Below are 27,092 nucleotides of genomic sequence, written 5' to 3'. Positions count from 1 at the left end.
AGTGTGAGGAGCTAATCTGAATTTGCATCCAAGATGAGGACTCCTTAGGGTGAAGTCTGTTAAATGATTCGGGAAACATTGTAAAATACACTGGTCTTTGTGCTAGAGGAGGGTGATTTCAGTCTGTGGACTCTACTAATTGTTAGTGGTCTACGGTGTGTATGTATAACATTTGTGGGCACACACAGCTGTACCCTGGGTATCTCTCTACCAGGAACCCCTTCTGATAAATCCTGTGCAGAATGCAGCAGACATCCTTTGTTCCTGCAAATGGTACCCATATTGCCACTTATGGTCATGGCTTTTTAGAGCCAGCACCAGATTGGGTCCAATTCACAAATGTTATAAGCAGCAATGTCTTAATGTGGGATACCCAGTAAATGGGTGGTTGTTTAAGTTTAAAAGGATGCTCCCACCTGATTAGGAGCTCGGTATTTACTCTTTTCTTGAGTTGCCCATTGAACTGAAGAGTTGGCATCCATATTTGGCTGAAGAATGGAAGTTGTGTTTGGCGAATGGATCACTGTGAAGACGCCCAAGGGTAACTGCGTGAACGTTCTGCCGACCATACCGCTCCGATCAAAGAACTCATCACAGACAGCCCACACATCCATCTTCACACATGTCCAATCCCTTGGCTTCACCACCTACCCTACCTTTGCTTCACTCACCACGTGGATGCCGTCACCAAAACATGCAATCTGCAACTACACCTCCAATGCAAGATGAGACGCATCCTTCCCACTGATGACTTCCATACCAGTCCAAACAGTGGTTCTGTCCAAGCTGGACGATGGTAATGCTCTCCTCAGTGGATTCCCCAGCATCAGCCATGACTCCCGCCAAGCCAAACAAAATGCAGCAGCAAGACTCATTTTCCACCTACCCAAAGACGTGCACATCACCCCAGCTCTCGCCCAGCTCCATTGACTCCATTTGCCTTCAAAGGACTCTGCATTGTATTCAAAGCCACCCTTCTCCAAATCCTGTCTTGCCTTCACGACAAACTGAAACCCATTACCCAGACACACTTTTTTAAATGTTTTATTTGTATGGTGTATTTTAGTACACAGAATACCTTTTACATAAATAAGAAAAGAACAATGTCATTCTGTTCCCCAGTTAAATAATGAAAAATACTAAATCAGTTAACATTTTTCAATAACCTAAAATAATTACATAAGTACATGACCCAGAATATATAAAAGCCAGAGCACCGTGCATTTGGATTCTACAAAACTGAGTGGCCATGCTCTACTACTGCAAATACCAGACAAGCTAGCCAGCATTGCCAACATATTGCACTCTGCAAATTAACATGCACACAACACAAACATTTACCCAGTGGGCACCCACAGCATGAAACACCCTACCACTTCACATCTGCACTGCACCCTACATCACCTTTTCGAAAGAGCCTGAAAACGTGCATGGTTCCACGCCACATAGTTCAGCCCCACTACCTCTCCACTGCTATGGTTATCTATCCTAATTTTCCTATCCTGAACACATTTTGTAACTTCTTTCACCTCCTACGTGTTGAACCTTGTAAGGTGCTCCAAGGCACTTTTGTGTATGGCCAGCGCTGAATAAAAATTCAAATACATTTGTGTGTCATCCTGCTGACTCCAATTGTGTGTTTAGTCAGGCCTTCCATCCTGGGACCGTATCCAGTCACTTTTACCGCTGCTGTTTGCCGTTTTCCAATAGGCTTGCTGCAGATAACTGCTGTCACATGGAAGAGTAGTGGTACACCATACCCTGCCGCATTTGCTCCTTTGGCTGTCCTGGGTTGACTTCACCACCATCCTTGTCATGGGACCGTTTTCTTTTGTCCACTGTGCTACCAGTCTATTTTTACTGGATCCTTCATCTTCTCTGACTCTACCTCGCTGTTACTTTTACTGCTGGATCCAGGGGCTCAATCACCCCCTTAGGCACCTGATCCTGTAAGCCGCACCTAGAAAAGAAAGCAGGTTGTTTGGTGCTGCTGAAGCCGGTTTTCCTGAAACTGCCAATGTGGGTACTTATTTCTGGGTCCTGGGCTGGTCAATTACTGGCTCATGGGTCCCTGTGATCCAGGGTAGAGGAGCTCTGGAAGAAAATCCCTCCTGTAATTTCCACTTACTAACATTGGGGGTGTTCCTGCTTTGATGAACCGTCTCCCGAGGCTTCTAGTTCTTCAGCCAACTGCTGGATGTCTTCCTTGGGGTCTCCTCTGGTCATGTTTACGGCTGAATCTGCATGGTGTGCACCAACCTTCATTTTTCCCATACAAGTGGATGGCCTACCAACTATGCCAGTGACTTCTATTGGACTTTCCATTTACTCTGCAACTCCTGTAAAGTGATTTTGGGGGTGCTTATCTGCCCCTGGAAACGTTTCCTCTACTCACTAAGAGGGCAGGGAGTTCTAGGCCAGGAACTGGGTCTTTAGAATTTTCCAGGGATTTTGTATTTATATTTTTTAAGTCTTGCTCGTCACTTCTCTTTAGCATGAAAGATTTTTTGGTGACTATTTTTCCCTGAAGTGTATTGCACTGGTCAGGAGGAAGTATCGCATTCTCCATGCAGAAAGATGTGCTCAGTCGATCATAGTTGAAAGAAGTGGCAGGTCTTCAGCGCAAAGTTAGCGACTCCAAATACCTGCTGCACTTTATTTTATCTTGTGAAAATGATTTTATAACCGAGAATAAACCTGACTTGCCAGGGTACCAAAGGGGGTTCATGTTCTCTGCGCGTTGATAAGCTTGCACCAAAGCGGTCTTGCGCGAAGTGTGCCTTTGTAAGAATTCTGAGTAATTGGTAATGTAAAGGTCATGGACTATGTACATGTATAATTTTGATTATGCATTTACAATGTAATGATATTTTATGAATGTATAAAAAACAAGTTGTGCCCTGTATGTACCTATCATTCATCAACGACCATCTCCTCTAAACATCTGCTCATAGTAACACCGATATGCAGAACTAGAGAGACAAAGAATGTGAACTTAACTTGCAGTAACTTTTTTTTGTTTTTGCATTTAGTAATCAATTCAAGAAGTTCCCCCAGATGACTTCCTATCACCGGATGCTCCTTCATCGGGTAGCTGCGTATTTTGGGATGGACCACAACGTGGACCAAACTGGAAAGGCCGTTATTATCAATAAGACTGGCACCACACGCATGTAAGGGAAGCCTTTTGAGAAGCTTTGTGTGCAGGTGTCTCTTGCTATATCCGCTGCCACAGTGTTCACTTTCAGTGCGCTTTGCAAAAAGGTTCAGGTTGGCACAGGGTCTAAACTCCCCTCTGGGGAAGCCTGCACTCTTTGCCCTTCCCTGTGGCTGTTTTTATTTTTAATATGGTTCTGCTATTTTCAGTACATTGAATTTGGCACTTTTCGGGGGCTTTAACTGCATACCCTAAATTATAGCTGCATTTTTTTTTAACTTGGCTTCCTCTCACATCATTGCACACATTGGCAGAAATACCTCAGAAAATGACGTACATTATGAACGTTGATCTATTTGTGTTGATATAAAACGTAGCTGATAATGAGTACTGAGAAATAATTGTGCACACGTTTCCTGTGCCACAAGAATTGAGGTATACACCTAGGTTACAGTTGCAAAGTGGTTTGTTCGTTTCTCTGACTTCATGATTTTTCTTTTTTCATTATTCTTTCGTCCTTATTTGCTCTTCATTATTTCTTACAACGTGATGTTTTCCAATTTCTTTCTGTGCACTGGTATTTTCTTAATTTATATTTCTTTTCGCTATTATTATATAATTACCATGTTGCATTATTTTCTTCCGGTCTCTTCACTCTCCCCATACCTTTCTCCTTATGTGATAAATTAAAACTTTTAACTGTTACCAATGTATTCCACCCCAACACCTCCCTCCCCCTGAGGCACCACAGTTGCAAGTTATGAATATTCACTCTTGAAACGGCGCAATAATGACATAAGCGTGAAATATACCATCTGAAATCGCTGAAGATCCTTGTTCCTAATCCCCATGGCCCACTGAGACCAGTGCTTTTTCATGAATGTAAAGATGTTGGGTCTGATCTACACTCGGTGCTTCAGTTAAGCACTTTTTGGGCGTTTTTTAAGTGCAGAATAAAATACAGGAGCCAGGAAGTAAAGTACTTCAACAAATCGCACCAGGTTAAAATCAGGCATAGGTTGTGACTTAAACTTCCTAGTGATGTTTATATTCCTTTCATGTCATCCTCCCTGTGGTCAGATTGGGACTTTTACAAATGCGAACGTTATTTTGGTGTATTTTTCTTCCCAAAACCTGAAAAACAGACTGCAGGAACACTCTCCATTGACTGTCATTTCAGTTCACTCCTGCCCTGACGAATACTCCTTTGCTACCTTTACTGTCTTTGTACCTTTCCCTGCTCTTACTAGACCCCCGTTGAGCTCTTTCATTTGTGATGCTGTCATATCACGCGTCACCCCCTACTGGCACCTTCCTGCCCCCGTACCTGTGTGCCCTTGGTCCCTCTTGGCTACGGCATCTCCCTTTGCATGACCCTGTGACTTGTCCGTCTTTCCCAGGTGTTTTCGGGGGATGTACCGTCTGCACCAGAGGAAGCTTCTCCTTTCCGAGGGTCACTCTCCTAGGTTCCACCGAAGCACCCAACTTGGGTGCCTTCCTCTATGTCCCGGCAGGGTCTCCGTTGCAGTTGTTTTCCAAATCTTTTGGCGTGCAGATTAACATGTGAAGCATGACATGCGTATTATACCTGTTGCCTTCATGACACCCTTTTAGCTGTTCAAGGCATACATTCGTTTTGCATTATTGATTAGTGGAAATTGCTAAATAAAAAATAGGTTAGCAATCCAGGAAAAATTATCAGCATTTTTTCATCATTATTTACAATAGGGTGAGAAGTTGTTTGTTGCTCACCTTTGTCAATACATTGGAGCAAAACGTTTCCCAGTTACCTTAAGATAACCTGGTAACAAATGCTATGTTGCAAGGACTGTTTTCTAAAATGCCCCAGGCAAAAAAATAAGCTTCATGTTGAAGAAAAAATGAGACAGCTAGGAATAACAAGTCAATAATTGGTAAGGGAAGAAAAGTTGCGGTCATAGGTGTTAGGCTAACTTATTTCAGGATGGAAGTTCCTTCTTTGGGTCTTTAAATCTAGCATTTGGCTGAGGAAGTAACTTGAAGAAAACATTTTCGTGAGGTGTGCTTTAAAGGGTCAAGGGCCCATTATTAAGATGCCAAAACCTGCCTTTTAATATTGCAGTTTACACTGTTTTATACTGCACAAACATGGAGGCAAACTATCTTTAATCACTAAGCAAAGTGCTAGAATTGGGCTACATTTCCCCAAATACGGTATCCAGCAAAAGATGTCTCCCTGGATTTCGAATCTGGAAGAAGAAAAAAAGGCTATTGACAATTTAGCACTGCACCTCCAGCCTATAATGTGCTCAGGACTATTTTAGCACTACCAAAGCCAGGATACAAACCCAGGACGTTACGACCAGGGCTAAGACACCCTCAAAATCGCATCAAGGTCTAATCGTGCAGGCTGTGAAATTGCTCATTGGAAATACACTGTGCAGGGAAGTTTTTTTTTTTAACTTTATTTTTATTGCAGTTTTATTACAACAAAAACAGAAACATGAATAGGATAGTGATGCTAATCAAACCCCCACCTCCTCCCTTCCAACGCCACATCCTTATCCTGTACTACTTTACTCCCTGCCCCTCCTCCCCCCTACCCCCATTGAACAATGTCCTCTTCTACAAAATACAATTGTCCAGTCTTTCAGTCGTGGTATGTTGACCTTTTGTTCTTCTGTTAGTCAATGTCGTTGGCCATCTCTGAAGAGGCATACTCAAAGATGCAATATTATCTAACTGGGGTGGACCCTACGGTGGGTGGGTATGGGCCCTTTCGTGCGTTTGTCCTTCTCCTGCAGCCCATCTACCTACATATTGTACAATGCCTTCTTCTACTGGTTATCCAAATATCTGGCCATAAATTCACACCATCAAATTTTGTGTGGCACCGCTTTCCCATGAAGCGATGCAGTTATCCTCTCCATTATGCATATGTTTGTGGCAACATTGATCCTCGCTTTCTTTCCTGGTACCTTAGTACCTTTCCATTGCATAACAAGGCAGGCTCTTGCTGCCAGAAGGAGGGGCGCTGCCACCCCCGTTAACCTCCTGAATTCCCCCTCGATCTCTTCCAACCCAAATGGTATGAAAAACAGCCCATTAGTACGGTGGATCCCATCTAGATCCCGAATCCACCCCAGAACTGCATCCCAAAAAACCTTAATACGGGGACAACCCCACCACATGTGCCAATAATCGGCCCTCTCCCCACATTAACGCCAGCACATGAGGCTAGCCCATTGAAACATCTTTGAAAGCCTGACTGGGTCATATTACCATCTATGAAGAAGCTCAATGGCGTGCGACGTGTACGGACTAGCAATCAAAATCTGTGAGGCCCCCTTACATATTCTCCCTCAAAGTTCTGGGTCTATGTCCGTCCCCAAGTTCCTCTCCCACCTTAGCCTCAGATTCTCCTTTAACGCCTTGCCAGCATTCACCAGTGCGCTGTACATGGTAGGGATCAAGCCCTTCGTTTCCATTCGTTTGTCTAGGAGCTCTTCAAAGGGGGTGATGTCTCTCTGAATCTTCTCACTCCATTTTTCACCCATAAAGACCCCCTTCAGCTGGAGTAAGAAAAAACAGGGGGGGCCTATGCCCAACTCCTCTTCCAAGTCCGTGATTGTAATGAAGGTGCCCGCTTTCCAAAAGTTGGCCCACCCTCTCTAGGCTTGCCTCAAACCAAGCTTGGGCTCTTTCGGGCACCCTTATGACTCAAAGGAGATGGCTATGATGTAATTCCTTGCATGTCAGCCCCCTCCAGCCAGACCTCACATACAGTACCGAGAATCAGGTGGTCCCTGTGCAGGAGCTTACTTCTCGGTACCCACAGCCATTCTGCCACTGTGGCGGGGGCTAGATTGATATTATCTAGATCAACCCACTGGAGGTCCTTCTGACTTCTTAGATGGGGAATGAGGACCCTCGGCTGTACCGCTTCATATTATTTCCTCAGTCCAACCCCACCTCTGTCTTTGGGCAATGTGAGGACCTCGTAAGCGACTCTCGCTTTCTTCCCCTGCCATAGAAACTTTAGCATTGCCCCCTTCACCTCGCGAAAGTATTTGGGGAGGAGAATCGGGAGCATTTGACATGGGTATAAGAATCTAGGTAGGCAGACCATCTTCAGGGCATTCAGTCGCCCCAGCCAGGATATGGTGAGTTTCGCCCATCTTTCTAGGTCGGCCCGGAAACAAGAGGGGGGGGGAAGTTGGCATCAAATAAGGCACCCATCTCCCATGTGAGATTTATCCCTAGGTATTGCAGGGTCTCTCCACCTACCATCAGTCCCAATGGGGGCAAATCTATTACCATCCCCCTGCCAGAGTTCCATCAGTGGAAACAGGTTCGACTTGGGCCTATTGATCTTGAAGCCGGATATTTCACCATACTGTTCAATCAATTGGATCGTCCTAGGTACAGAGGTTAGGGGATTTCTTATGTGCAACAAGTCATCTGCGTATAGAGCCACCTTATACTCCACCCCTCCAACCATAAGACCTTCCACTTGGGGGTATCTTCTGATTCTCTGTGTCAGGGGCTCAAGGGGGAGGGCGAATAAAATCGAGAGGGGGCAGCCCTGCCTCGTGCCCCTACTTAAGTTGAACCAGCGGGAGTAGTCTCCATTAACCGCCACTGACGCCCTGGGTGAGATGTACACTGCCATTAACACCTCATGAACCTAGAGCCCAACCTACCCTTTCCCAGGACGACCTCCAGAAAGCCCCATTCCACCCTGTCAAACGCTTTCTCTGCGTCCACTGAGAGGAGGGCCGGGTCGAAATATTCTGTGACTCATGGATCGAATGCAATGTTTTCTGCATTGTCTGTGCCCTGTCATCCCATTATAAATCTGACTTGAACCAAGTGTATCAGGTGGGGCATGTAGGATTCCAGTCTCGTACCCAGTACCTTCGTGTATATTTTGGCATCGATGTTCAAAAGCGATATCGGGCGGTAAGACTCTCACCTTTTTGGGGTTCCTGCCTTCCTTATGGATCACCGTAATTAATGCCTGTGGTAATGATTCAGGGGCTTCCCCTGTCTCAAAAATATCATTAAAGAGCTCCACCATGAAGGGAAGCAGGGGGGAGATGAATGACTTATAAAAGCCAGCCGTGTAGCCATCTTCTCCCGGGGCCTTCCCCAATGACAATCACAACACCACTCTTTTGATTTCCTCTGCTGTAATTGGGGCGTCCAGTGTGTCTGCCTCCTCACCAGTGTGTTTCGGCATCTGCGTATCCGCAAAGTATGCCCCTATAACTGTCTTCCCCCGGGCTGGTCTCCGAATTGTACAGGGCCTCATAAAAAGTCGCACATGCCTCTGGTATCCCTTCCGTCTCCCAGTCCCGCGCCCCTCCCTCTGCCACCCACCTGTCAGAGCTTTGGCCACGTAGTCTGGCGGCTAACAGTGCGTCCGCCTTCTCTCTTCTCATACCATTTTTGTTTCAGCAATTGTAATTTCCTAACTATTTGGCCTTCCTCTTGGAGTCGAAGCTCCTCCCTTTTCTGCCTGGCATCAAGGACCCTGATCTCTCTCTCCTCGGCAGCCTCCCTTGCCAACCTGTCAAGGTGGGCAATCTCCCCCCTCGGCCTGTTCTCTATTAGCCCCCTCTTCTTCCTAGCACCTTCCCTAATCAGGATCCCAAGCCACGTCGTCTTCCCCACTCCTAGGCCAGGCTTCTCTTAGACTCATTGGGACCTCTCCCGTGTTATTTATTTTAAAGTATTCCCCAATTTCCTCAGCCATCTCTGTTCGGAACACGGGGGCTTTCCACAGTGATTCATTGCATCTCCACTTTGACCTTTTACGCGGCAGGCCTGACCAGTCTAAATCAACCGTTACCATGTCATGGACCGACCATGCGACCGTGGTGATTTCCGAGCCCAGCGGCAAATCCTATAGGCCACCCGAGACATACAGGTAATCGATTCTAGTGAAAGTACCATGGGTTGCCGAGTAAAAAGTGTACCCTTTCTCATTCGGGTGATAGCTCCGCCATGCATCCCTGAGCCAATAAACCTCCAACATCTCTAAGAGCCTGGCACACCCCCTACCTGGCGGGTTCTGTGTCCCGGGATGCCCGCACTTGCCTTTTGTCAACTTAATATCAGCCCACAAATTGAAGTCACCACCCAGAATTATATTCCCAGAAACCTCGAGCATAATTTTCGGGAGGGTCTTCAACAGGAACTACGACTGACCCGTATTGGACCAGTATACTGTTGCCAGTGTACAACTCAGTCTGCACCGTGCCCACAACCATCGGGGCCCTACCCTCTAAATCTGCCCACACTTTGGTCACCTCCATTTTCAGCCCGATGAGGATACCCACTCCTGCCTTTCTCAGGAGACCAGAGCCCCAGTATTCCTGTCTCAATCCCGTACCCGGGATCCTCCGTTACTCTCCATTTGCATATTTGGTCTCCTGAAGGTACATCATGTCGAGGCCCGCTCTCCTAAATCCCTTGGCCACAAGTGACCTTTTCGTGGGTGAATTCAATCCCTTAACATTTAAGGTGCCCACCTTAAGGAGGCCACCCCCACCCCTTCGAGCCCGAGTCTACTGCCATTTTCGCCTTTCCACACCTGTATCCCCATGGCCAATACTCCATATTCACACTACTGCTTACACTTGGTTTAAAGAAGACCACATTCCTACATCCTTCCCCCATGCCCAGCCCACCCCCCTTTAAAGGCGTCCGACACCACCTGTTTAACATCACCAGGCTGAACTCGGACCACCAGCGGGGACCTTTCACCTCCAGGTCCCTCAGTGAAACAACCTTGCAATTATTAAGCACACCCCCACCAAACCCCCCGCAGCTAGGTCACGTCACTACAGATCTCTCAAGTCCCGCGAGTCCTATACCCTAGCTTCTGGTATGATGTTAAAACACACACACACACCCCGGAACTCTCACAGGGCCCCCACATCTAAATATATAAAAACTCTCTACTGCCACTTCCTTCCCACGTAGCCAACATTACAGTGTACCTGGTGTTTCAGGTATTCACCACAGGCGAAGCGTTCATTCTCCTGTACTTTCTGGAGCCTATTAAACGCCTCAGTTTCGGCCCTTGAATACGCCTCTTCATCCCCTCTCACACATTGGTTCTGCTCACTCTCAGATGCGCCCAAAATCTCAGACTTGCATCTGTGGATGTACCTCTCCGTCTTCAACCTATGTCTTCGCCCATCCAGTTCAAATGTGAGGGAGAACGGGAATCCCCATCTATAGCGGACTCCCTTTTCCTGCAGCCACTTCGTCAAGGGCATGCACATCCTTCTCCTAGCCAGGGTCAGTGAGGATAGATCTTGGAATATTGTCGTTCTCGCCGAGCCATAGATGATTGGGCCCTTTTGTTTGGCTTTCTCTAAGATTTTGCTCTTGTCACTGTAGTTATGGACCGGGCTAAGACAGGCCTGGGGCCTCCGGCCGCCCCTCCTGCTCTGTGTATCCTCTATCTTCGCCTCGTTGATGGAGTCCTCATCAAATACCAGCTTTGTAACTTCATTAAGCGCTCTTTTCAGGTCTTGCTCCGATTCCCCTTCTTTGTCCGGAATGTCAAAGAATCTCTGGTTATTTCGCCTTTCATGATTTTCCAAATAGTCGATCTTCAAACGGAATTCCTCATCTCGACTCTCCATGTCTGTTATCCGTTGGTTCATTTCTGCCTCCAAGGTATTCAATGAGGTCTGGTTGTTTTCAACTTCCTCCAGGCACTCCTCCATCTTGTCTATCCTATGAGTTATTTTGTCGATGCTGCTTCCGATGTCCGCACTCATGTTCCTTATTTCCTCCATCAGGGCTGCCACGTCCTTCTTGGTTGCTGCTGATTCCTCCACTAATGTCGCCATTTTGGGCTGATTCGGGGTCTCCGACGCAGGGCGTTGTGGGTTATATATGTAGGTGGCCAACTTCTGTCATGCTTCCATGCACCTCCTTCCGCTGGCCTTTGCGAGGCTCATCGTTCGCTTTGACCACTTCTGTTCTCATAGGATGGCAGCTGCCGCCTCTAGTACGGCAGTCCATTCTGCAGTCTGCTGTCCTCCTTGATCGCGGGACATCCCCTTTAGCCCCTGTAGTGGGCACGCGCCCCTAGATCGGGGGCCTACATCACAGCGGTAAGATCAGGATGGGAGCTAAGCAGACTTCTCCCCCTCAATGCTGTTATGTTTCCTCGTGGTCTGGTGGGTGGCAAACTATTCTCTCTTTGGGGCCTCCTACGGTTGCAAAAGCCTTTAATGGCCAATGCACTTCCACTGCCCTCTGCATCAGCAGTTTGAAGTTGGTGAGTGCACCCTGTTTCTGGAGCTCAGGAGGGGGCACGCCCCAGGATTGGGGGCCCACCCCTCCATGGGTATACTGTTATCTTCCGTTCAGTCTGCTTTTCGGTAGTTTTCTTCCTATCCCCATGCCACAGAGAGAGACCCTGTCTCTCTCTGTGCGGCTGGTTAAGTTTGGTGGATGTGCTTTTTTTTCCGGGCCCGTGAGGAGGGCACACACCCCGAGTTTGGGGACCCACCCCTCCCCAGGCATACAGTTCTCAGGTGTGTACCGAGCCCGGCAGCTTAGTGCAGGTGGATAGCCGGCACCTTTTACCAGGATCACTGGTAGAGATCCTTGTCTGGTGAGGGAAGCCCAGTGAATGGGTTGTTATGGGTGTCAGCGCCTCTGCCCCAGCATAGTCATTGGGCCTGGGCCTGCCCGGGGGGCCCTGGGGGTCTACAGTCTGTGTGCCGCGATGACACTGCGTGTGGAAAAAAGCAGCTCTGGGGCTCAAGGGGTACTAATATTCTCCACTGACAGCCCCCTCTGTTGTGTACGGACTAGTGTATCCTCTCCACCGGTTCCACCCCCCCCCCGTCACCTCCCGTGTGTGGGTTCCCCTCCCTCTGGACCAGTGTGTTGCTTTGTTGTCCACACTTTAGCAGTCCGTGTGTGTGCCTCTCTCCCTGCCCTCACTGTGGTAGTGGTCCTTGGTGTCCCCACAGGGACTGGCAGTGGCTGTGCACTAACACCGCCCTCTCTTCACTTTATGCGGGCTAGGCCGCTCCCTCTGGTCATGGCTTGTGTCGAAGTGCGCTTGCGTGTAGAGGACCCAGTGTCTGCTGGTCGCGGGGTGATGCAAATGTCTCGGGACTGGGCCGGTGCCAACTCATGCACCACTGTAGATCCTGGGTGCACCCCTGTCGGTAAATCCGATCCGAGCAGGTCGTTTGTTCCGCTCTGTGGGTAAAATACCTCTGGCCCTCCCGGGACCTCCGTTGCCGGGGACCATTTAATGCCACCCGACCCTGCTTTCCCTCAGGTATGTCTCACCTCTAATTCCACCGGGGGGTCGATCCTCCTCCAGACTGCCGCTTTCCATGCCTCCACTAGTTGAGGGACAACGTGCCAGCCTCCTACGGCGTAGCCCGCCCGGCTCAGCTTCTCCCAGGAATTCACCGGCCCGGCGTGGGCTGCTTCTCTCAGTGCCTGGGTGAGGACGTTCAGCAAGCAGTGTAAACCAGGGCAATTCTGGGGTCTGGGCCTCTTCCCACCACCTTCCTCGTCTGTACGTTCATCTCGGGACCTCAATGGGTGGCAAGTGCGCCATTTCTCTCTCCTGCGACGCTCCTCTCAGAGCGGGGTTTGCACTTTTGTTTTAACCGCCAATTTCAGAAGCCCTTATCTTTCAATTCCGGGGCTGAATTTCACCAATGTTGGGGCAGCAGGCGCAGGAGTGGTTAGCACACCTGACTGTCTTGTCTCTTTTGGGGGTGGGAGGGTAAAAGTGGGGGCTCAAGCCACTTTTGGGGACTGTGGGATAGGAGGATTATGAAGAGGCTACCTGTATCCGCGCGCCCCCTGGTAGCCTCCGTGCAGGGAAGATTTAAATAGACTTCGGTTTAAAAGGTGTGCACCTTTTACTCTTTGCCAGCAACATTATAGGCAACGCTCCTCTCCTTGGTTATTTTGCAGATGTTCATAATGAATCTTCTTAGAGGCAAACAACTTTGAAAAGCGGTGGGGGTGAGAACAATAGCCTAGTCATGTACTTCAGATCATGAATTTAGATCAATGGGGGTATGGTTCTAGTCCTTCCTTTGGGACGAATGGCTGTTGGCTTTCATCTGCCAGAGAAGCTATTCCATTTGGTGCCAATGGGTTCAGAGGTTCACCTTGTTAATTACTAAACGGGCCATGGGGTTGATGCTGCTATATTTCGTTTTCTGTTTCCCAGGCATTATGCTCTTTCTGTTGGGACTCTTGTGACCCAGGTCTTATCCAATTGCATTATTTTTCTCAATAATTCTGTACTTTTTCACCCAGAGGTCGTAGCCTGCATTCTATGACGTGTGCAAACGGCCCAGCCAGCTACTGAAGACTAAGAGCAGTCTTATGGTAGCAGTTTTAATTATTTAAGGCATCATGCATTGTGTTTAGAAGCACTTTCTTTTTACTGTACTCTCATATGTCCTAGATATTGGCTGCACTGTATAGGGTCATCTGAAGGTATACCAGGGCTGGTGGGGGTCAATTTCAACATGTTTGCCCCCTGCCCCATTGGCTACACTTGGGGAAGCGGGGGTCGGAGGGAGAAGGGGAGAACAGTCAGAGGCACCCATGGGATTCTTAAATTAGAATGCAGTCAAAATAATGCACCAGGGCTGCAGATTGTCAAGGGGCGGGCAGCCAGCGTTGAATTGAAACACTATCTGCTAAATCGCTCTTTGTTAGCAAGAGGCTAAAAGAAGCCAGAGTAAAAATGCAAGGAGGTTGATCTTGAAAAGCCCAAAACAGCATCTGAAGGCACAATCAATGGTAACGTGTGCACTGTAATGTGCATATTATGAATGTACAGAAAACCAAAGTAAATGTGGTGAGAAGAACCTTGCTGGATACTGAATTGCCCAGAGAGGTGATGTGCTGCAAAGGCAGCCTCTAACATGCACACTGTAATGTGTACATTTAATGTACAAAATAAAAAGTTTGTGGCTGTACCATGAGATTGTTTGTCTATTTATATGGCGCACCGGACCAGAAGGTATGAGGGCGCAAGCATTACAGGTATATTCTCAACTTAGTTGCAGTACTGTTCATTATTTACATTATTATACAAGGGTGCAGTGAGTAGAAGTAGTTACAAGGAGACAGAGTAAAATTACGACAGAGTTACAGGTTGAACAATTTTGTAGTAGTTACAGGGTGTCATTTATTGGTCTTTGTTCTTAAGCCACTGGATGTAGTTGCGCCTAAATTGGTGGTAGGTTTGAGGTGCTCTGACGGAGGGTGGTAGTGTGTTCCAGTGTTGGGCTGCTTTCACCTGGAAGCTGTTGCCGCCCATTTTCGTTCGCTTGAATCTGGGAACAGCGAGCAAGTTAGCATTGCTATTTCTGGTGTGTCTGTTGGGCGTGTATCTAGTTATTCTGTCTGTTAGATAACGGGGAGCTGCGTTGTTAAGGCATGTGTGGGTGAGGGAGGCTACCTTAAACAGGATTTTGTCCGAGGTAGTGAGCCAGTTGTGAGTTCTCCTAGTATTCGAGATGTGTTCTCTTTTAGGGAAGCTAAGCGCTGCTCTGAGAGGATTGTTCTGTAGGATCTGGATTTTATTGGTGACCTGTTTGTTGACGCTTACATAGAGGGAGTTACAATAGTCCAGTTTAGATAGTATGAGAGCTCTGGCTAGAGTAATGCATCTTTTGGTGGAGAGGAAGGGTTTGGCCGAACGTATAAGCTTGCATGTGTAGGCTGTAGTGGATGCCATGGAGCTGACTTGTTTATGGAAGGAGAGGGTGGAATCGAGGTAGATGCCAAGGGTTTTCACTTACTTAGCTACCTTTATGGGGTTGCTGTCTATGGTGAAGCTGGAGTAGTTGAGGTCCAGTTTGTTTAGGTTTGTGGCTGATCCCAGGATGAGTTCGGTCTTGTCATCATTCAGGCATAGACTATGGGAGGCCATCCATGCCTGGATGATGAGGTACACCGTGTTCACCAAGGCCAAATCCGTGTTGTAATCTCCCGTCAACGGGATGAGGATTTGGGTATCATCAGCATAGTTAGTGTAGGTGATACCCAAACCGTCGATCATCAAACAGGGGCTTAGTGAACACGTTGTACAGTGTGGGGGAGACACATGACCCCTGAGGGACCCCACATGTGATGGGAATGGGGTCAGTGGAGGCCGTGGTGGAGAAGACGCGCATGGATCTGTTGCTTAGGAATGATGTGATCCAGCCAATCGCTTCTTGGGAAAAGTGGGCAGCCGAGTCTAATTGGCTACAAAGGATTTTATGATCAATAAGATCAAAGGCTGCCGAGAGGTCTAAGAGGAGCAATAAGGCAGTTTTCCCATTATCTCTGTCAATTTGGGCCTTGAGGTCAATGAGTGCAGTTTCTGTGCTGTGTTGGGGTCTAAATCCTGATTGCCGGGCTCCTAGGAGGTGGTCTTGTTCAAGGAATTTTTGAATTTGTAGGTAGGCCGTCTTGTCGAGGATTTTTAGTAGGAAGGGGACGGTGGTGATGGGTCTGTAGTTAGTGGGTACGGCTGGGTCAAGTGTGGGTTTTTTTAGTAGGGGGAGGACCCAGGATTCTTTGAGGTTATTGGGGATAGTACCAGAAGAGAAGGAGGCGTTGATGAGTTTGGTGATGAATGGAGCTAGATCTCTGGCTGCGTCTTTGATAATTTGAGGTGGGCATAGGTCGCCTTGGCAGTTGGATGGTTTGAGGCCGAGAATGATTTTTTCCACTTCTAGCGTGGAGACTTTGGAAAAGCTGAAGCGAGTGAGGGGGATGGGGCGAGGGTATTGAGGGATGGTGCGTGGGGGGGTATTGTTAGGTTTGGATTTGGATAAAGTCTCTTTCTTGTTAATTTTGATTTGGAGGCCTGCAACTTTATTGGATAGGGCATTTTGGATGCTGGTGCACCATTGTTTGTCTTTCTTACAAGTGTCTGGGGCCGGGATGGGTGTCTCCAGCTCTTTTAATATGGTGAACAATTCTTTAGTGCTGGATTTGGCATGCAGTAGTCTCAGGTTGTAAGATTCTTGTTTGGCGAGGAGGATTTCTTTTTTATAGGTAGAAACTATTTTGTTGAGGATCAGCTTGTTGCTGTGTAAGCGATATTCAATCAACACTACAGCTAAGTCAATGCCTAGTCTGGGATGCTGAGGAAAACCCTTATTGATGTATTTTTATATCCAGTTCAGTACTCTGGATGACAACCCTTGTATAACACCCCCCTCTTAGAATCCCCCTGACCCCACTGAGCCAAGAAGTAGGTTTGTTTTGCAAATTAAAAGGTTTATTTGAAAATGTAAACAATATATATATCACACTTCTATAAATAAATTGATAATGGATATTACACTTGTGAATATGAGCAGTAATCAGCAAGAGGTAACTATGAATAGGAACAGAAGAACAAGGTGGGAAAGAATGCTTTATATGGTTCAAGGAAACGCAAGGTGGAATAAAATGCAGTACAGAAATAACTTACGATTTTAGCAAAAGGCAATATGATCACTTTTTCTTTTGACAATTCACTCCCCCCCCATTGCAATACCAGAAATGGAAGGAGAGCACACAGTCTTCAAGAATCCCAACAAATCACACTTTATAATGCAGTGCACAGTTCCAGTTCTCCCAGCAAGCTTAGGGAAAACAGGGATGAGTTTTAAACACAGGCGAATTACTTTAATGTGGTTTGCAAGGAAGTGAAAAGGTGCTAAAATTGCTTTCAATTCCCTCTAGAGGTTCAGGGTAGGTGATGGCTACTTTATATTAGTTCGGGCTTACTTTAACAATACTCTGAATGATTAGCAGATTGCAAACGAATTTAAGCAAAGAGAAGCAAAAAGCTGCTGATTTCTACAGATGAAGAAATCGGGCCGAATCGCGGTAAATTTCGCGAGTGCGTGTCTCGCGATTACGGGAAAAGTATAGGTTCGTTGGAAAGCCTAGATTCTAAGCTTATAAATTTCCTTCCTAGCCCAAACGGTTCCAGAGATACGGACGATTAAATAAAGGTAGTTTTTCGGATTTAAAGTAAACTCAAAATGACAGGTGACAGCTTGCAGCTGCAGAATTGACAGGTGACAGTTGTGCAGCTTTAAAAATGACAGATGACACGATTTCTAGGAGGCAGTTCTACTTAGGTTAAAATAGTTTGGATTAGATTATTTTAACTAAGAGATTGGTTCTGCACAGTTCTGCTAGGTACTCACAATATAAATTTGAACTAGGCCTCGTCACGGATCTGGTCAACACGTCCGGCTGCGGTTCTGTCTGCTCGGCGGGTCAATCAGGCACCGGTTCTGCTCACAGCGATCTGGGTCAGCTCTGCTCTGCTGGTCTAGCCTCTCTGGATTCTGGATGTAACACTGCTTTCTGGGTACTGCTACAGGTTCTTGCAAAAATTCTCGGCAGAAATTCAAACAGCTTGCCCGGCTGTTGAATAGTTTGGTTAGTTTTGAGGCCTGCTGAAGAGGATTCAGCTGGTGGATTCAGGCCTCTCTGCTACAAATTCTGGAGTTAGTTTCTGCTACAGGTTCTGGAGATTGATGGATTTGAAGTCTGGATCTCTGGATGTGAAGTCGTCGGTCAGCATGCTCCGCAGCAAATGGAATTGAATGTCTCTACCTGTCCCAGCAGTCTCTTTTTATGTGTTTTGAAAATGGGTGTGTGCCTGGGCCTAGTTAAGCCTGCCCCTCTCTACTTGTCATTGGCCCAATTCTCCCCTCTCCCATGATTGGGGGAAGGAAATGGATTGTCATCATGATGAGGTCTGTTTATGGGTCAGAGGATCCTCCCCTGGTCAGTTTGCCCACAAATCTATATTTGATTCAAATACATCTTTCCCAGATACACAACTTGTTGAAATTACATGGACACATTATATATTCCTTATGGTCCATGTTTGTCCGCCTCTGATCTTCCTGGGGGCTTGCATTAAAAAATGACAACATTTTGTGCTTTTTAACTGGTTTTGCAATATCGGACATTTACCCAAAATTACACACATGTGCGCAAGGAGTATGGACAGTAATTGATGAAGTGTCAGATTTTTAACATGCAGACATTTGGAGTAAGACCCTATTTTCCGCTAGCAACCCCCCAGAATACACCACAGGGTCCTAACGCCTCTTAAAATGTGCACCGAAAAATCACAAGAATAATGGTATTACTTATATAATTCTGACAAGTCCGTACTATGAATTATCCATCTTTTTTTAAAATTATGCCCTGGTCAAAAAGGGGTGTGGCTTCCCACATCACATGGTGGAATAACTGGTTTATCCACTTCCCCCAAGCCAGCTTGTTCACAGAGGCACAGCTGCCCCCCAGTTTCTCCCAAGAGGAAGCTATTTTACGACGCCCCCAATATAACATTTTCCTGAGTCAAGGAAGTTGCATTGTTCGGTCCCTTCCAGTTCCCAGGTGCTCCACCCCTAATCTAATCAGAGAGGTGTCAACTCCTTTTGGCAAGGGGCAGCAGGATGCAGCTAGGCCTGGGAAGAGTGGCTGGCTGTTGATCCCGTTTCAACTCCTGTCGGGGGTAGTTGTCAGGCAGAATTCAGTTTCATTAAGCCAGGTTTCAGCTAAATGTCACTTTTTGTTCCCAGTTTTCTACATTCAAATCAAACTGACAATTTTTACCTATACATTAAATAATTACTTCCTTCAAGTCATTTTGGAATATAGTTTTACATTGTATCCACCTCTTAGCAAGTCTTTCCTTGGTCTGGTTTTGTTTCATTTGTTCAGTTTTACACAAAAGTCTGGTGGTTTTAAAACGCCGGCTTTCTGATAGTGGTGAGTACTGGTAATGCAACCATTTTTGGGATTAAGAAAATGAATTCCCCACAGTTCTGAGTTGCTTTTTGGCAATCAGCATTGCCATTCCCAATGGTTTCAGGCTACTGTGTGTGTAGCCCAATGGTGGTTTTAGGCAGTGCCCTCCTGTGCTCACAACATAGGCAAAAATGGGTGGCAGCCTATTCTTCATTTTTTCCCTGTGCACTCTCTGGGGAGTTCTGGCCATCATGTTTTCCATGCCAGTACTGCACAGTTTTATGGTAGGGCTTGGATGCATGGGTAAAAACATCCCACAGCTGTCTGTGGGAGCTTGTCTCCAAATTTGTTCCTTTTTGCGTTTCTCCAGTCTAAGGGCTTTTAGGTGGGCCGTGAACCATGCATTCAGGTGTTTTATCGGCTTGGGTTTTCCCAGCTTTAGTGGTGCGATGGCATCTAGGGCTAGGCGCATGCTGTTGTAACTTTCAACCAGATGGTGGGGGTTGGAATTGGCAGGGAGTTGGTTCAGTGTAGGTAGAATGAGAGGGATGAGTTTTTCCACAGTTATATTTTTCTTGCTTCTGGTCGGGATGGCTGAGGCTAGGGAGATGTTAGCAAGTATGAAGGAGAGGAGGTGGTGGTCTGACCAAGGTTGCGGGGTGATGGCAGTGATGGAAATCACACAGTTGTGGTCTGCTATGCAGTCAAGAGTTCTCCCTTTGAGTGGGGGTGGACACTCTTTGGGTGAAGCCTAATTCTGATAGTGAGTAATTAATGGCTGATGCTTGGGTGTCTTTGGGGTCATTGTAGCCAAGGTTAAAGTCTCCTAAGAGGAGGCATTGAGAGGTATTTTTTAAGTTGTTAGAGAGGATGGAGTTAAGGTCTTCCTCCAAGGAGCCTAAGGGTCCTGGGGGTCTGTATAGTAGGTGGATGATGATGGTTTGGGAGTTGGTGGTGGGGAGTTTGGCTGTGAGCAATTCACAAGATGAGTAGTGATCGGTGGTGTCAGGTTTCAGGTTGAGCTGGGTTTTGGCGATTATAGCAAGGCCACCGCCTCTAGAATCAGTTCTGTCTGCTCGGAGGATGGAGAAATTTCAGGGATGGCTAGCACAAGGGCTGGGCCAGCTGCTGCATGATGCCAGGTCTCAGAGATGGCTAAGAAGTCTAATTCTTCCATAAGGATGAGGTCGGCTATGTCTGTCGCGTGGGCTACTACAGATCTCGCATTGATTAAAGCCCCTCTTATGGGTGTATTGGCATGTTTATTCGTAGTAGGTGTAGAGGTTGATGATCGGGACTTATGTTTGGACGTTATATTGGTTTGGGTGGGCTTAGGTAGGTTAGTGCCTTTGTTGTAGGGGATAGCCAGGATGTATGGCTGGGGCCAGTTAGATGGTTTGGTTTGGGTAATATCCCTAGCTCTGGGCTCATATATTTTGGGTAGTCTGGCGCGTAGTTTGGAGTTTCTAGCAGAGAGGTTGCACGGTGTAGAGGTGCATGGTGAGTGGTGTGGTGGTAACCATTCTGGTCAGGCCGGGGGGTGGGGAGGGGGGGCCTGAGATGACTAGTTGCGTGGATAAGGTGGATGATGACTCTCGGCAGTACTGAGTATATACCCAGTAGGTACATTTAAGTGGGAGGAGGTGCGAACAGTGGGCATGTGTCTAGTATCAGCTGGTTCCCGAGTTGTTAGGTTCCTAGGGCTGGGCAGTAGACTTCCGAGTTGTAGGGGCGTGAGGAATCTCCTTGGATTACATAAATTAGGTGTGGCGGGGCTTCAGATGAGTATGAGAGTCATGAAGTATCTAATGTCAACACTGGATTGTGTTGACTACGTGGGGCCAGGGTTCACCTAAATTTAGAAATCAGGTAGAGAGCTAAGACAGACTAAGTTGCAGTGACTGAATGGGCCAGGGATTCACCTAGATTCAAAAGTCAAGTGGGCAGCTAAAACACATTAGATTGCATTTACTAGGGGGCGGGGGGGCAGAAATTCACCTAGATTGAAAAGTCAAATGGGCAGCTAAAACACATTAGAATTGCATTGTCTAAGGGGGTAGATATTCACCTAGATTCAAAAGTCAAGTAGGCAGCTAAAACACATTGCCAACAAAGGGATGCTTCTGTCCCTCGGACTTGGACCCATATCAACTGAAAACCATGAAAGGCCCGACGCTTTCCCGGGATGTCCTGCTTAATTGGAGGTGAATATTGGGGATGAGTTGTCCCAATATGTGCCAAGTATTTCAGTAGCAGGGTACAGTGGACAACAAAGCAACCAGACCATATGTAAATCCGTAGAGAAACCTGTTAAGCCAAAAGAATATAAGTATAGCTTTATTTTAAAATTTTCTACATGTTGAATGGAAAACTGCAAATTCCAGAATGCAAAGTAATTCAAGACTGATATATATATTTTTTTAAACCTTTGTACTTCCACAACTTTAGCATTAAAATGCAAACCTTCAAAGGACATTGTTACTTTAATTGGTTTGGAAACAACATACTTGCTAGGTAAGAAGAGCTGTGCGAAGGTTTGTCAGTTGGAAATGTCCCATCTCCGTGCCAATTGCCCTACCATTCACACAAGTCCATGCTGATAAAATAAATTGCGAGGCTATGTTGGTTTTCCTATGCGGTTTGTCCTGCTTATGGGGATTCTGAAGGTGAGCAGGCCTCTTAAACAACCACTCAAGAATTTCGGGACAGGTTTAGGGTTAAAGATTTATCAGCCCATGAATGGTGTGGCAAGCAACCTCACTTTGCACTCCTCGCCCATTATATGTTAATGATAGGTTATTTATAACACGCTTAATACCCATAGGTTTCTAAGCGCGGACTCGGGCATCGATCCTGGGGTGCGCCGTGTGGTCTTGCTTTTCAAGACTATACATGCCAAGAGAGACCATGTAGAATGTCAATCTTAATCGCGCAGAACTGAAAAGACAGCTCAGGTGGTCGAGTTACTATTGCTGATTTGCACCTTGGAATGTATGCGCAAAGTGCTCTTATCTGTGGTGACATTTTCTCATAAATCCTTTGTCTGACCTTAATACCTTCTGTGTGCCAAATGTGCCTCATTACGTCCTGGCTCTCCACCCCCTTACTCCAATTGTGGCTTGTATGGCACTGCTTCCTCTTTTCAAACAAACTCCAATGACCAGCTTCCATGATCCTTGTTCTGCGAGGGGTCCGTGAAAAGGAATGCAACATAGGCAGGATCAACTATAAATTCTTAATGGCGCATGCTCAAATTAAAATGCAAATTATAACGATTACTGGTGAGGCGATTTACACAGAGCAGCTTCACCACCCCACACCATGGACTGTACAAAGACCTTGCAGGACGTGCACCATCTATTTCATACTGGAATAAAGCTCTTCCTGAATCTAACAAAGCTACAACAGTATCTAGTGAACCGAGGATCCCTGGCAGTGTGCGCTAATAACTTGGCTTCTTGGGATGTCCAGGGCTTGTGGCATTTTCTCTTGTAAAGCTCAGGAGAGATTACCACACAGCCCACCACTCATCTAGATGATTGGGGGGGTCTCTACTATTTTCACCCCCAACCAGAGAACCTTGCCTCTGCAGCTAGATAAGGAGCACATGCCTCATGGAAGGAATTTGCATGCCTGCCTTGTGCCTTCTAAGCACATCAATGATCGAATAGCAGCAGGTAGAGAGCAGCAGTAGGTACTCTAACCTTCTGCTCATCCCATGGTCTCCTTTGCACGCGAGTCCACTGGAAGCAGCAACATGTGCGCTCTGTGCCTACGCTTGGCCCAATAATGCATACAATCTTTCACCACAGCCCTGGGGCCTGCATGTCTGCTCACCATGCGCTCCTAAGGACCATCTTCAGTTTGTGGGATATATTGACCCAACTCAGCTGTACTTCCCCACATCACCAAGCTGCATTTCAGCAGAAACAGCAAAATGGCTGCGTTGGCTTCAGTAAGCACCATTGCACCAAAACTGTGTTTTGCAGCAACAAAGATGGCTGCACCATCTTGCCAAGCACATATTGGGCACGATGGAAGAAGGGGGCACACTGAGGGAGCTTGCCAGTGTGTTCTTACATATACAAAATGAATGGTGAAACAGCAGCGCTGCTTTGCTGCCAGCCCAAAGTCCCCATTGAAAAGGGGGTATTTTACCTTAAAATGATGCTCCTCGGGTGCTATTTTTATCTGTCCTTTCCCAAACTACTGTTAGTAATAAGGCTCTGCCATGCCCATTCATATCCCCATTGTGCTTCAGCAAAACCAAGCATGACCCCTGAATGATAGGCTCTGTCAAAACAAATCTGAGAAAAATCAACAAACTTCATTTTCCACTGCACAGGAAAAAGCTTCACTTTTAAGTTACAAAGTGTCAAGGATCAGTTATTCAAAGGAACTCCAGCTCTGGGCTATGTCTATTTCAGTGCATAGGTGGTTCAAATAAACTACTGCCTAAAAGAAAATAACTATAGCTGCAAATCAGTGTGGGAATCCAGATGGAAAGTCAAAACCGAATTTGAAAGCAAAGTTCTGCACCACATGTGTAAAAATGGGCTTTGCAAACTAAAGGAGAAAAATGCTTGTATGAGAGTCCTAGGTTAAACAACTTCTTGCCTAGCAATGTGAAAGGGGATTGTACTGTGAAAATACAATGTATTAAATGGTTCTATTCAGCAGATTTCCTTCCAATTCAGAACCAAAATAAATACAAGTAAATTAAACTTCAGTGGCTGCACGGGGGGGGGGTTATGGGGGGTTGGTTGGGTGGGTGGTATCAGCCCAAGACAGGTTTCTGCTGAGAGGATGACACAACCAAAAGGCTCCCTCTCAGTAGATAGTAACACCCCATAGTTACTAGGTTGGACATAATCTGGTCTGGGCTGATCCCTCTACAATGGAATTTCCAGAACACTGGTGTGTGAAGTGGAGAGGAGGAAATAAACCTTCAATCAAGCTGGGAAAACTCCATCCTTCCTCTGGGGGAAGTGACTGTTGGAGGTAGCTGAAAAGGGAAAAAACAAATGGGCCAGTGTAGGACAAAGGATACCCATTTGTTTCAGGAGACTATTTTATTAACAAACTTTGAAGACTGTTATCTTTGCAACAGGACTTTGCAAAAATGTAAAATTTAGTAGTTTAAATGTGTTTTTTGTGGCTTTCAAATAAGCAGCCTTGGCTGTCAATAGCATATATGGGACACAAACGCCAGAAGAATGTGAGTTATGGGGAAAGGACACAAGATGGAATGTTAAAAAATTAACAGAAATAGGCCCCATGAAAGTATGTACGCACGCACGTGGAAAGTCCCAGAATTTTAGGCCGAACATTTCACACTGAAATGATTATTAAACATACAAAATAATGTCTCACAGATTGCACAGTTGGAATGCAATGGTCTGCATAAAATATGTAACCTGTTTATGCAATTTGCTAAGAGACTTCAACTGTATAAATGTACCATTTGTGGCAAAATCTGATTTTAGCTAAAGTAACTGTGGGAGGTTTTTGAGCATTGTAAAACTCACATCATAAATCTGACATCCTTCCCTTGAAATCAAACTAGCTCAGAGTGAGGCGGGGACTATCACCCCTGACCAATCCAGTGGTGTAGAGGTGTGTTTAGCTAAGCCTGCCCAGCCATATACTTCTATGTCACTATGCATTATAAATAAGAGTCCATAACAGGACTCTAGACACACACGGTTCCTGAATTTCCTGCTCCTGCGTTCCTGATCTTTCTGCATTCATCCTGCCATATTCCAGACCTCACTGCAAGACCAAAGCATTGCTGATCCTATTCCCAGCAAGGCCATTGATCCAGAATCAACCAACTAATCTCCCATTTCAGACTGGCTTGCTGCCCACTAACTGCTTGCCCACTGACCGTATCGAGCGGTACCTGTGCCATCCAGTGACCCGAATTGCCCAGCTGTTTGCTACCCGGCCTTGCCCAGCTGACTTATGCCAGGCGCACCGCCGTGTGGTGACCAGACCCCATTGACTGTCCAAAAATCCCAAAACCAAAAAGTGGACTCTGAGTATAATCCCCACCCCATAGAAACACATAGCCTATCTTGTCTTGCCTTGTCCTTATCCCACTCTGAGTAGTCATATTTATACCCTGGTAACTTGTTGAAACTGTTAGAAGTGCTACTGCCATCTCTTCAATTTTGTCTGGTGTAAATTATAAGCCCTTAGTCATATTTGGAGTAATCAAACTAATTTCCATATATTTTATTGTTGGAGTTGAGCATGGGGTGACAAGGGTTGACCTTGCGAATCAACCTTGGAGTTTACTGTGTTCCTCTTTAACAATATAGCCTAGATAATTTATTGTACGTAACATTTTCCTGTCTTGCAAAACCGAAGTTTTCATTTTAACCGCTCTATTTTCCTAAAAACGAACCTGACTCTACCTTCCAAATCTTTCTCAATTCACCAACTAGAGACCTCCATATCAGAATATTTCACCAGTTTTTATTAAAAACCGTTTGGGTAATTTAAAGCGGGAATTGAGAAAATTGCAAGTTTCCCAACGTGTCATTTGGCTGCAGCATGCTCTGTTTGTTTGTTTATTGCATTTATAAGGCGCACCAGACCCAGGAGTAGCAGGGCACAGACGGATATGCAAAGTTTACATATGTTACAAATATACAGGAAAAATACGGAATGTCAGCATTACATCTGACATAATACAATATAATACACTATACAATATACAAGACTTACGTTGCATGTAGAAGCAAAATAATTTACATCTAGGTAGTTGGAACTATGCACAATTTACAATCTAGCAGCAGGACGTGCTAATGTACCGGAGTTTCAAGGCGAACTAATTCTCAGTCAGGTTGAGGTGAGTAATAATAATCTTTCTGAAGAGAGTAGGGGAGGTCGGCTCTCAGCTGGTATGGCAGGGAGTTCCAAAGTTTGGTGGCCTTCACGGGGAAACTGATGCCGCCAATCTTAGACAATTTGAATCTGGGTACTACCAAACCATTAGTATTACTAGTTCTGTACGGTCTACTAGAAGTTCTTCTGGATATTCTATCAATGAGGTAGCTCGGTGCCACGTTGTGTAGCGCTATATGTGTCAAGGAGGCAATTTTTAGTTGTATTTTATTGTAGGTCGATAACCATTTGTGCTGACGTCTGATGGGCGAGATATGCATTCTTTTGTTGATGCCTAGTGCAGCTCTAATGGCATTGTTTTGTAATATTTGGAGTTTTTGGATAATGTTTTTGTTAGCACTGCTGTAGAGGGCGTTGCAGTAATCTAGTCTTGATAGAATTAATGCTCTGGCCATTATAAGGCAGCTGTCCTTGGAAAGGAAAGGCCTACTTGCTCTGATCAGTTTACAGGTGTAGGCTGTGGTAGAGGCCAGCGAATTTAGTTGTTTGGTAAAGGACATTGTTACATCCAGGTAGAAACCAGGAGTTTTTACCTCCTTCGAGACGATAGTATTGCCGTCAATGATGACTAGAGGCATATTCATGCCCTAGTTTAGAGATGTTGGTTGGGGAGCCAAGGATAATCAGCTCTGTCTTGTCATCGTTCAGGCATAGGCCGTGAGTGGCCATCCATGCCTGAACGATGAGATCGATTATATTCACCAACGCCAGGTCCTTGCCATGGTCCCCGGAAAGCGGAAGGAGAATCTGAGTGTCATCTGCGTTGTTAGTGTAGGTGATTCCCAGAAGCCTCCAGATCATCGAACAGTGGCTTGGTGAATATATTGTAGAGAGTGGGGGACACACACGAACCCTGAGGGACCCCACACATGATAGGGGTAGGGTTTGCAGCTGCAGAGGGAGAGAATACTCTACTAGTCCTGTCGCTCAAGAAGGATTCTATCCATTTGACAGCGCCTCCGGAAAAGTGGGCTGCTGTATCAAGATGCCTGCAAAAGACCCTATGATCAACCAAGTCGAATGCAGCTGAGAGATGGAGTAGCAGTAATAATGCTATTTTCCCTTGGGGTCTCAGCTCATCGATTTGTGTCTTCAGGTCTATCAATGCAGTCTCCATCCCGTGTAATGGTCGGAATCCTGATTGATGGACCCCTAGGAGTTTATGCTGTTCTAGGTGTTTTTGGATCTGTAGATATGCAATTTTATCCAGAATTTTAAGAAGAAATGGTACTGTTGTGATGGGGCGGTAATTGGT

At 46.2% G+C, this 27,092-nt stretch overlaps 1 protein-coding gene across 6 annotated transcripts in view; it reads left to right on the top strand.

Annotated features, from left to right (window-relative positions):
• R3HDM2 (R3H domain containing 2) overlaps nucleotides 1-27,092 on the top strand; it is a 2,186,793-nt gene that overhangs the window by 814,023 nt on the left and 1,345,678 nt on the right. For all 6 annotated transcript variants that reach the window (XM_069653574.1, XM_069653576.1, XM_069653575.1 and 3 more), the window contains one exon: nucleotides 3,033-3,173. In XM_069653574.1, the coding sequence (XP_069509675.1) occupies nucleotides 3,033-3,173 (141 nt within the window). The remainder of the gene's footprint in view (nucleotides 1-3,032; nucleotides 3,174-27,092) is intronic.

The sequence above is a fragment of the Ambystoma mexicanum genome, chromosome 3q (assembly GCF_040938575.1).
Source record: "Ambystoma mexicanum isolate Mex_15411 chromosome 3q, UKY_AmexF1_1, whole genome shotgun sequence".
In the NCBI taxonomy this organism is placed as follows: Eukaryota; Metazoa; Chordata; class Amphibia; order Caudata; family Ambystomatidae; genus Ambystoma; species Ambystoma mexicanum.
Note: the sequence above shows the minus strand (reverse complement) of the source record. Positions and strands in the feature narration are given on the sequence as shown.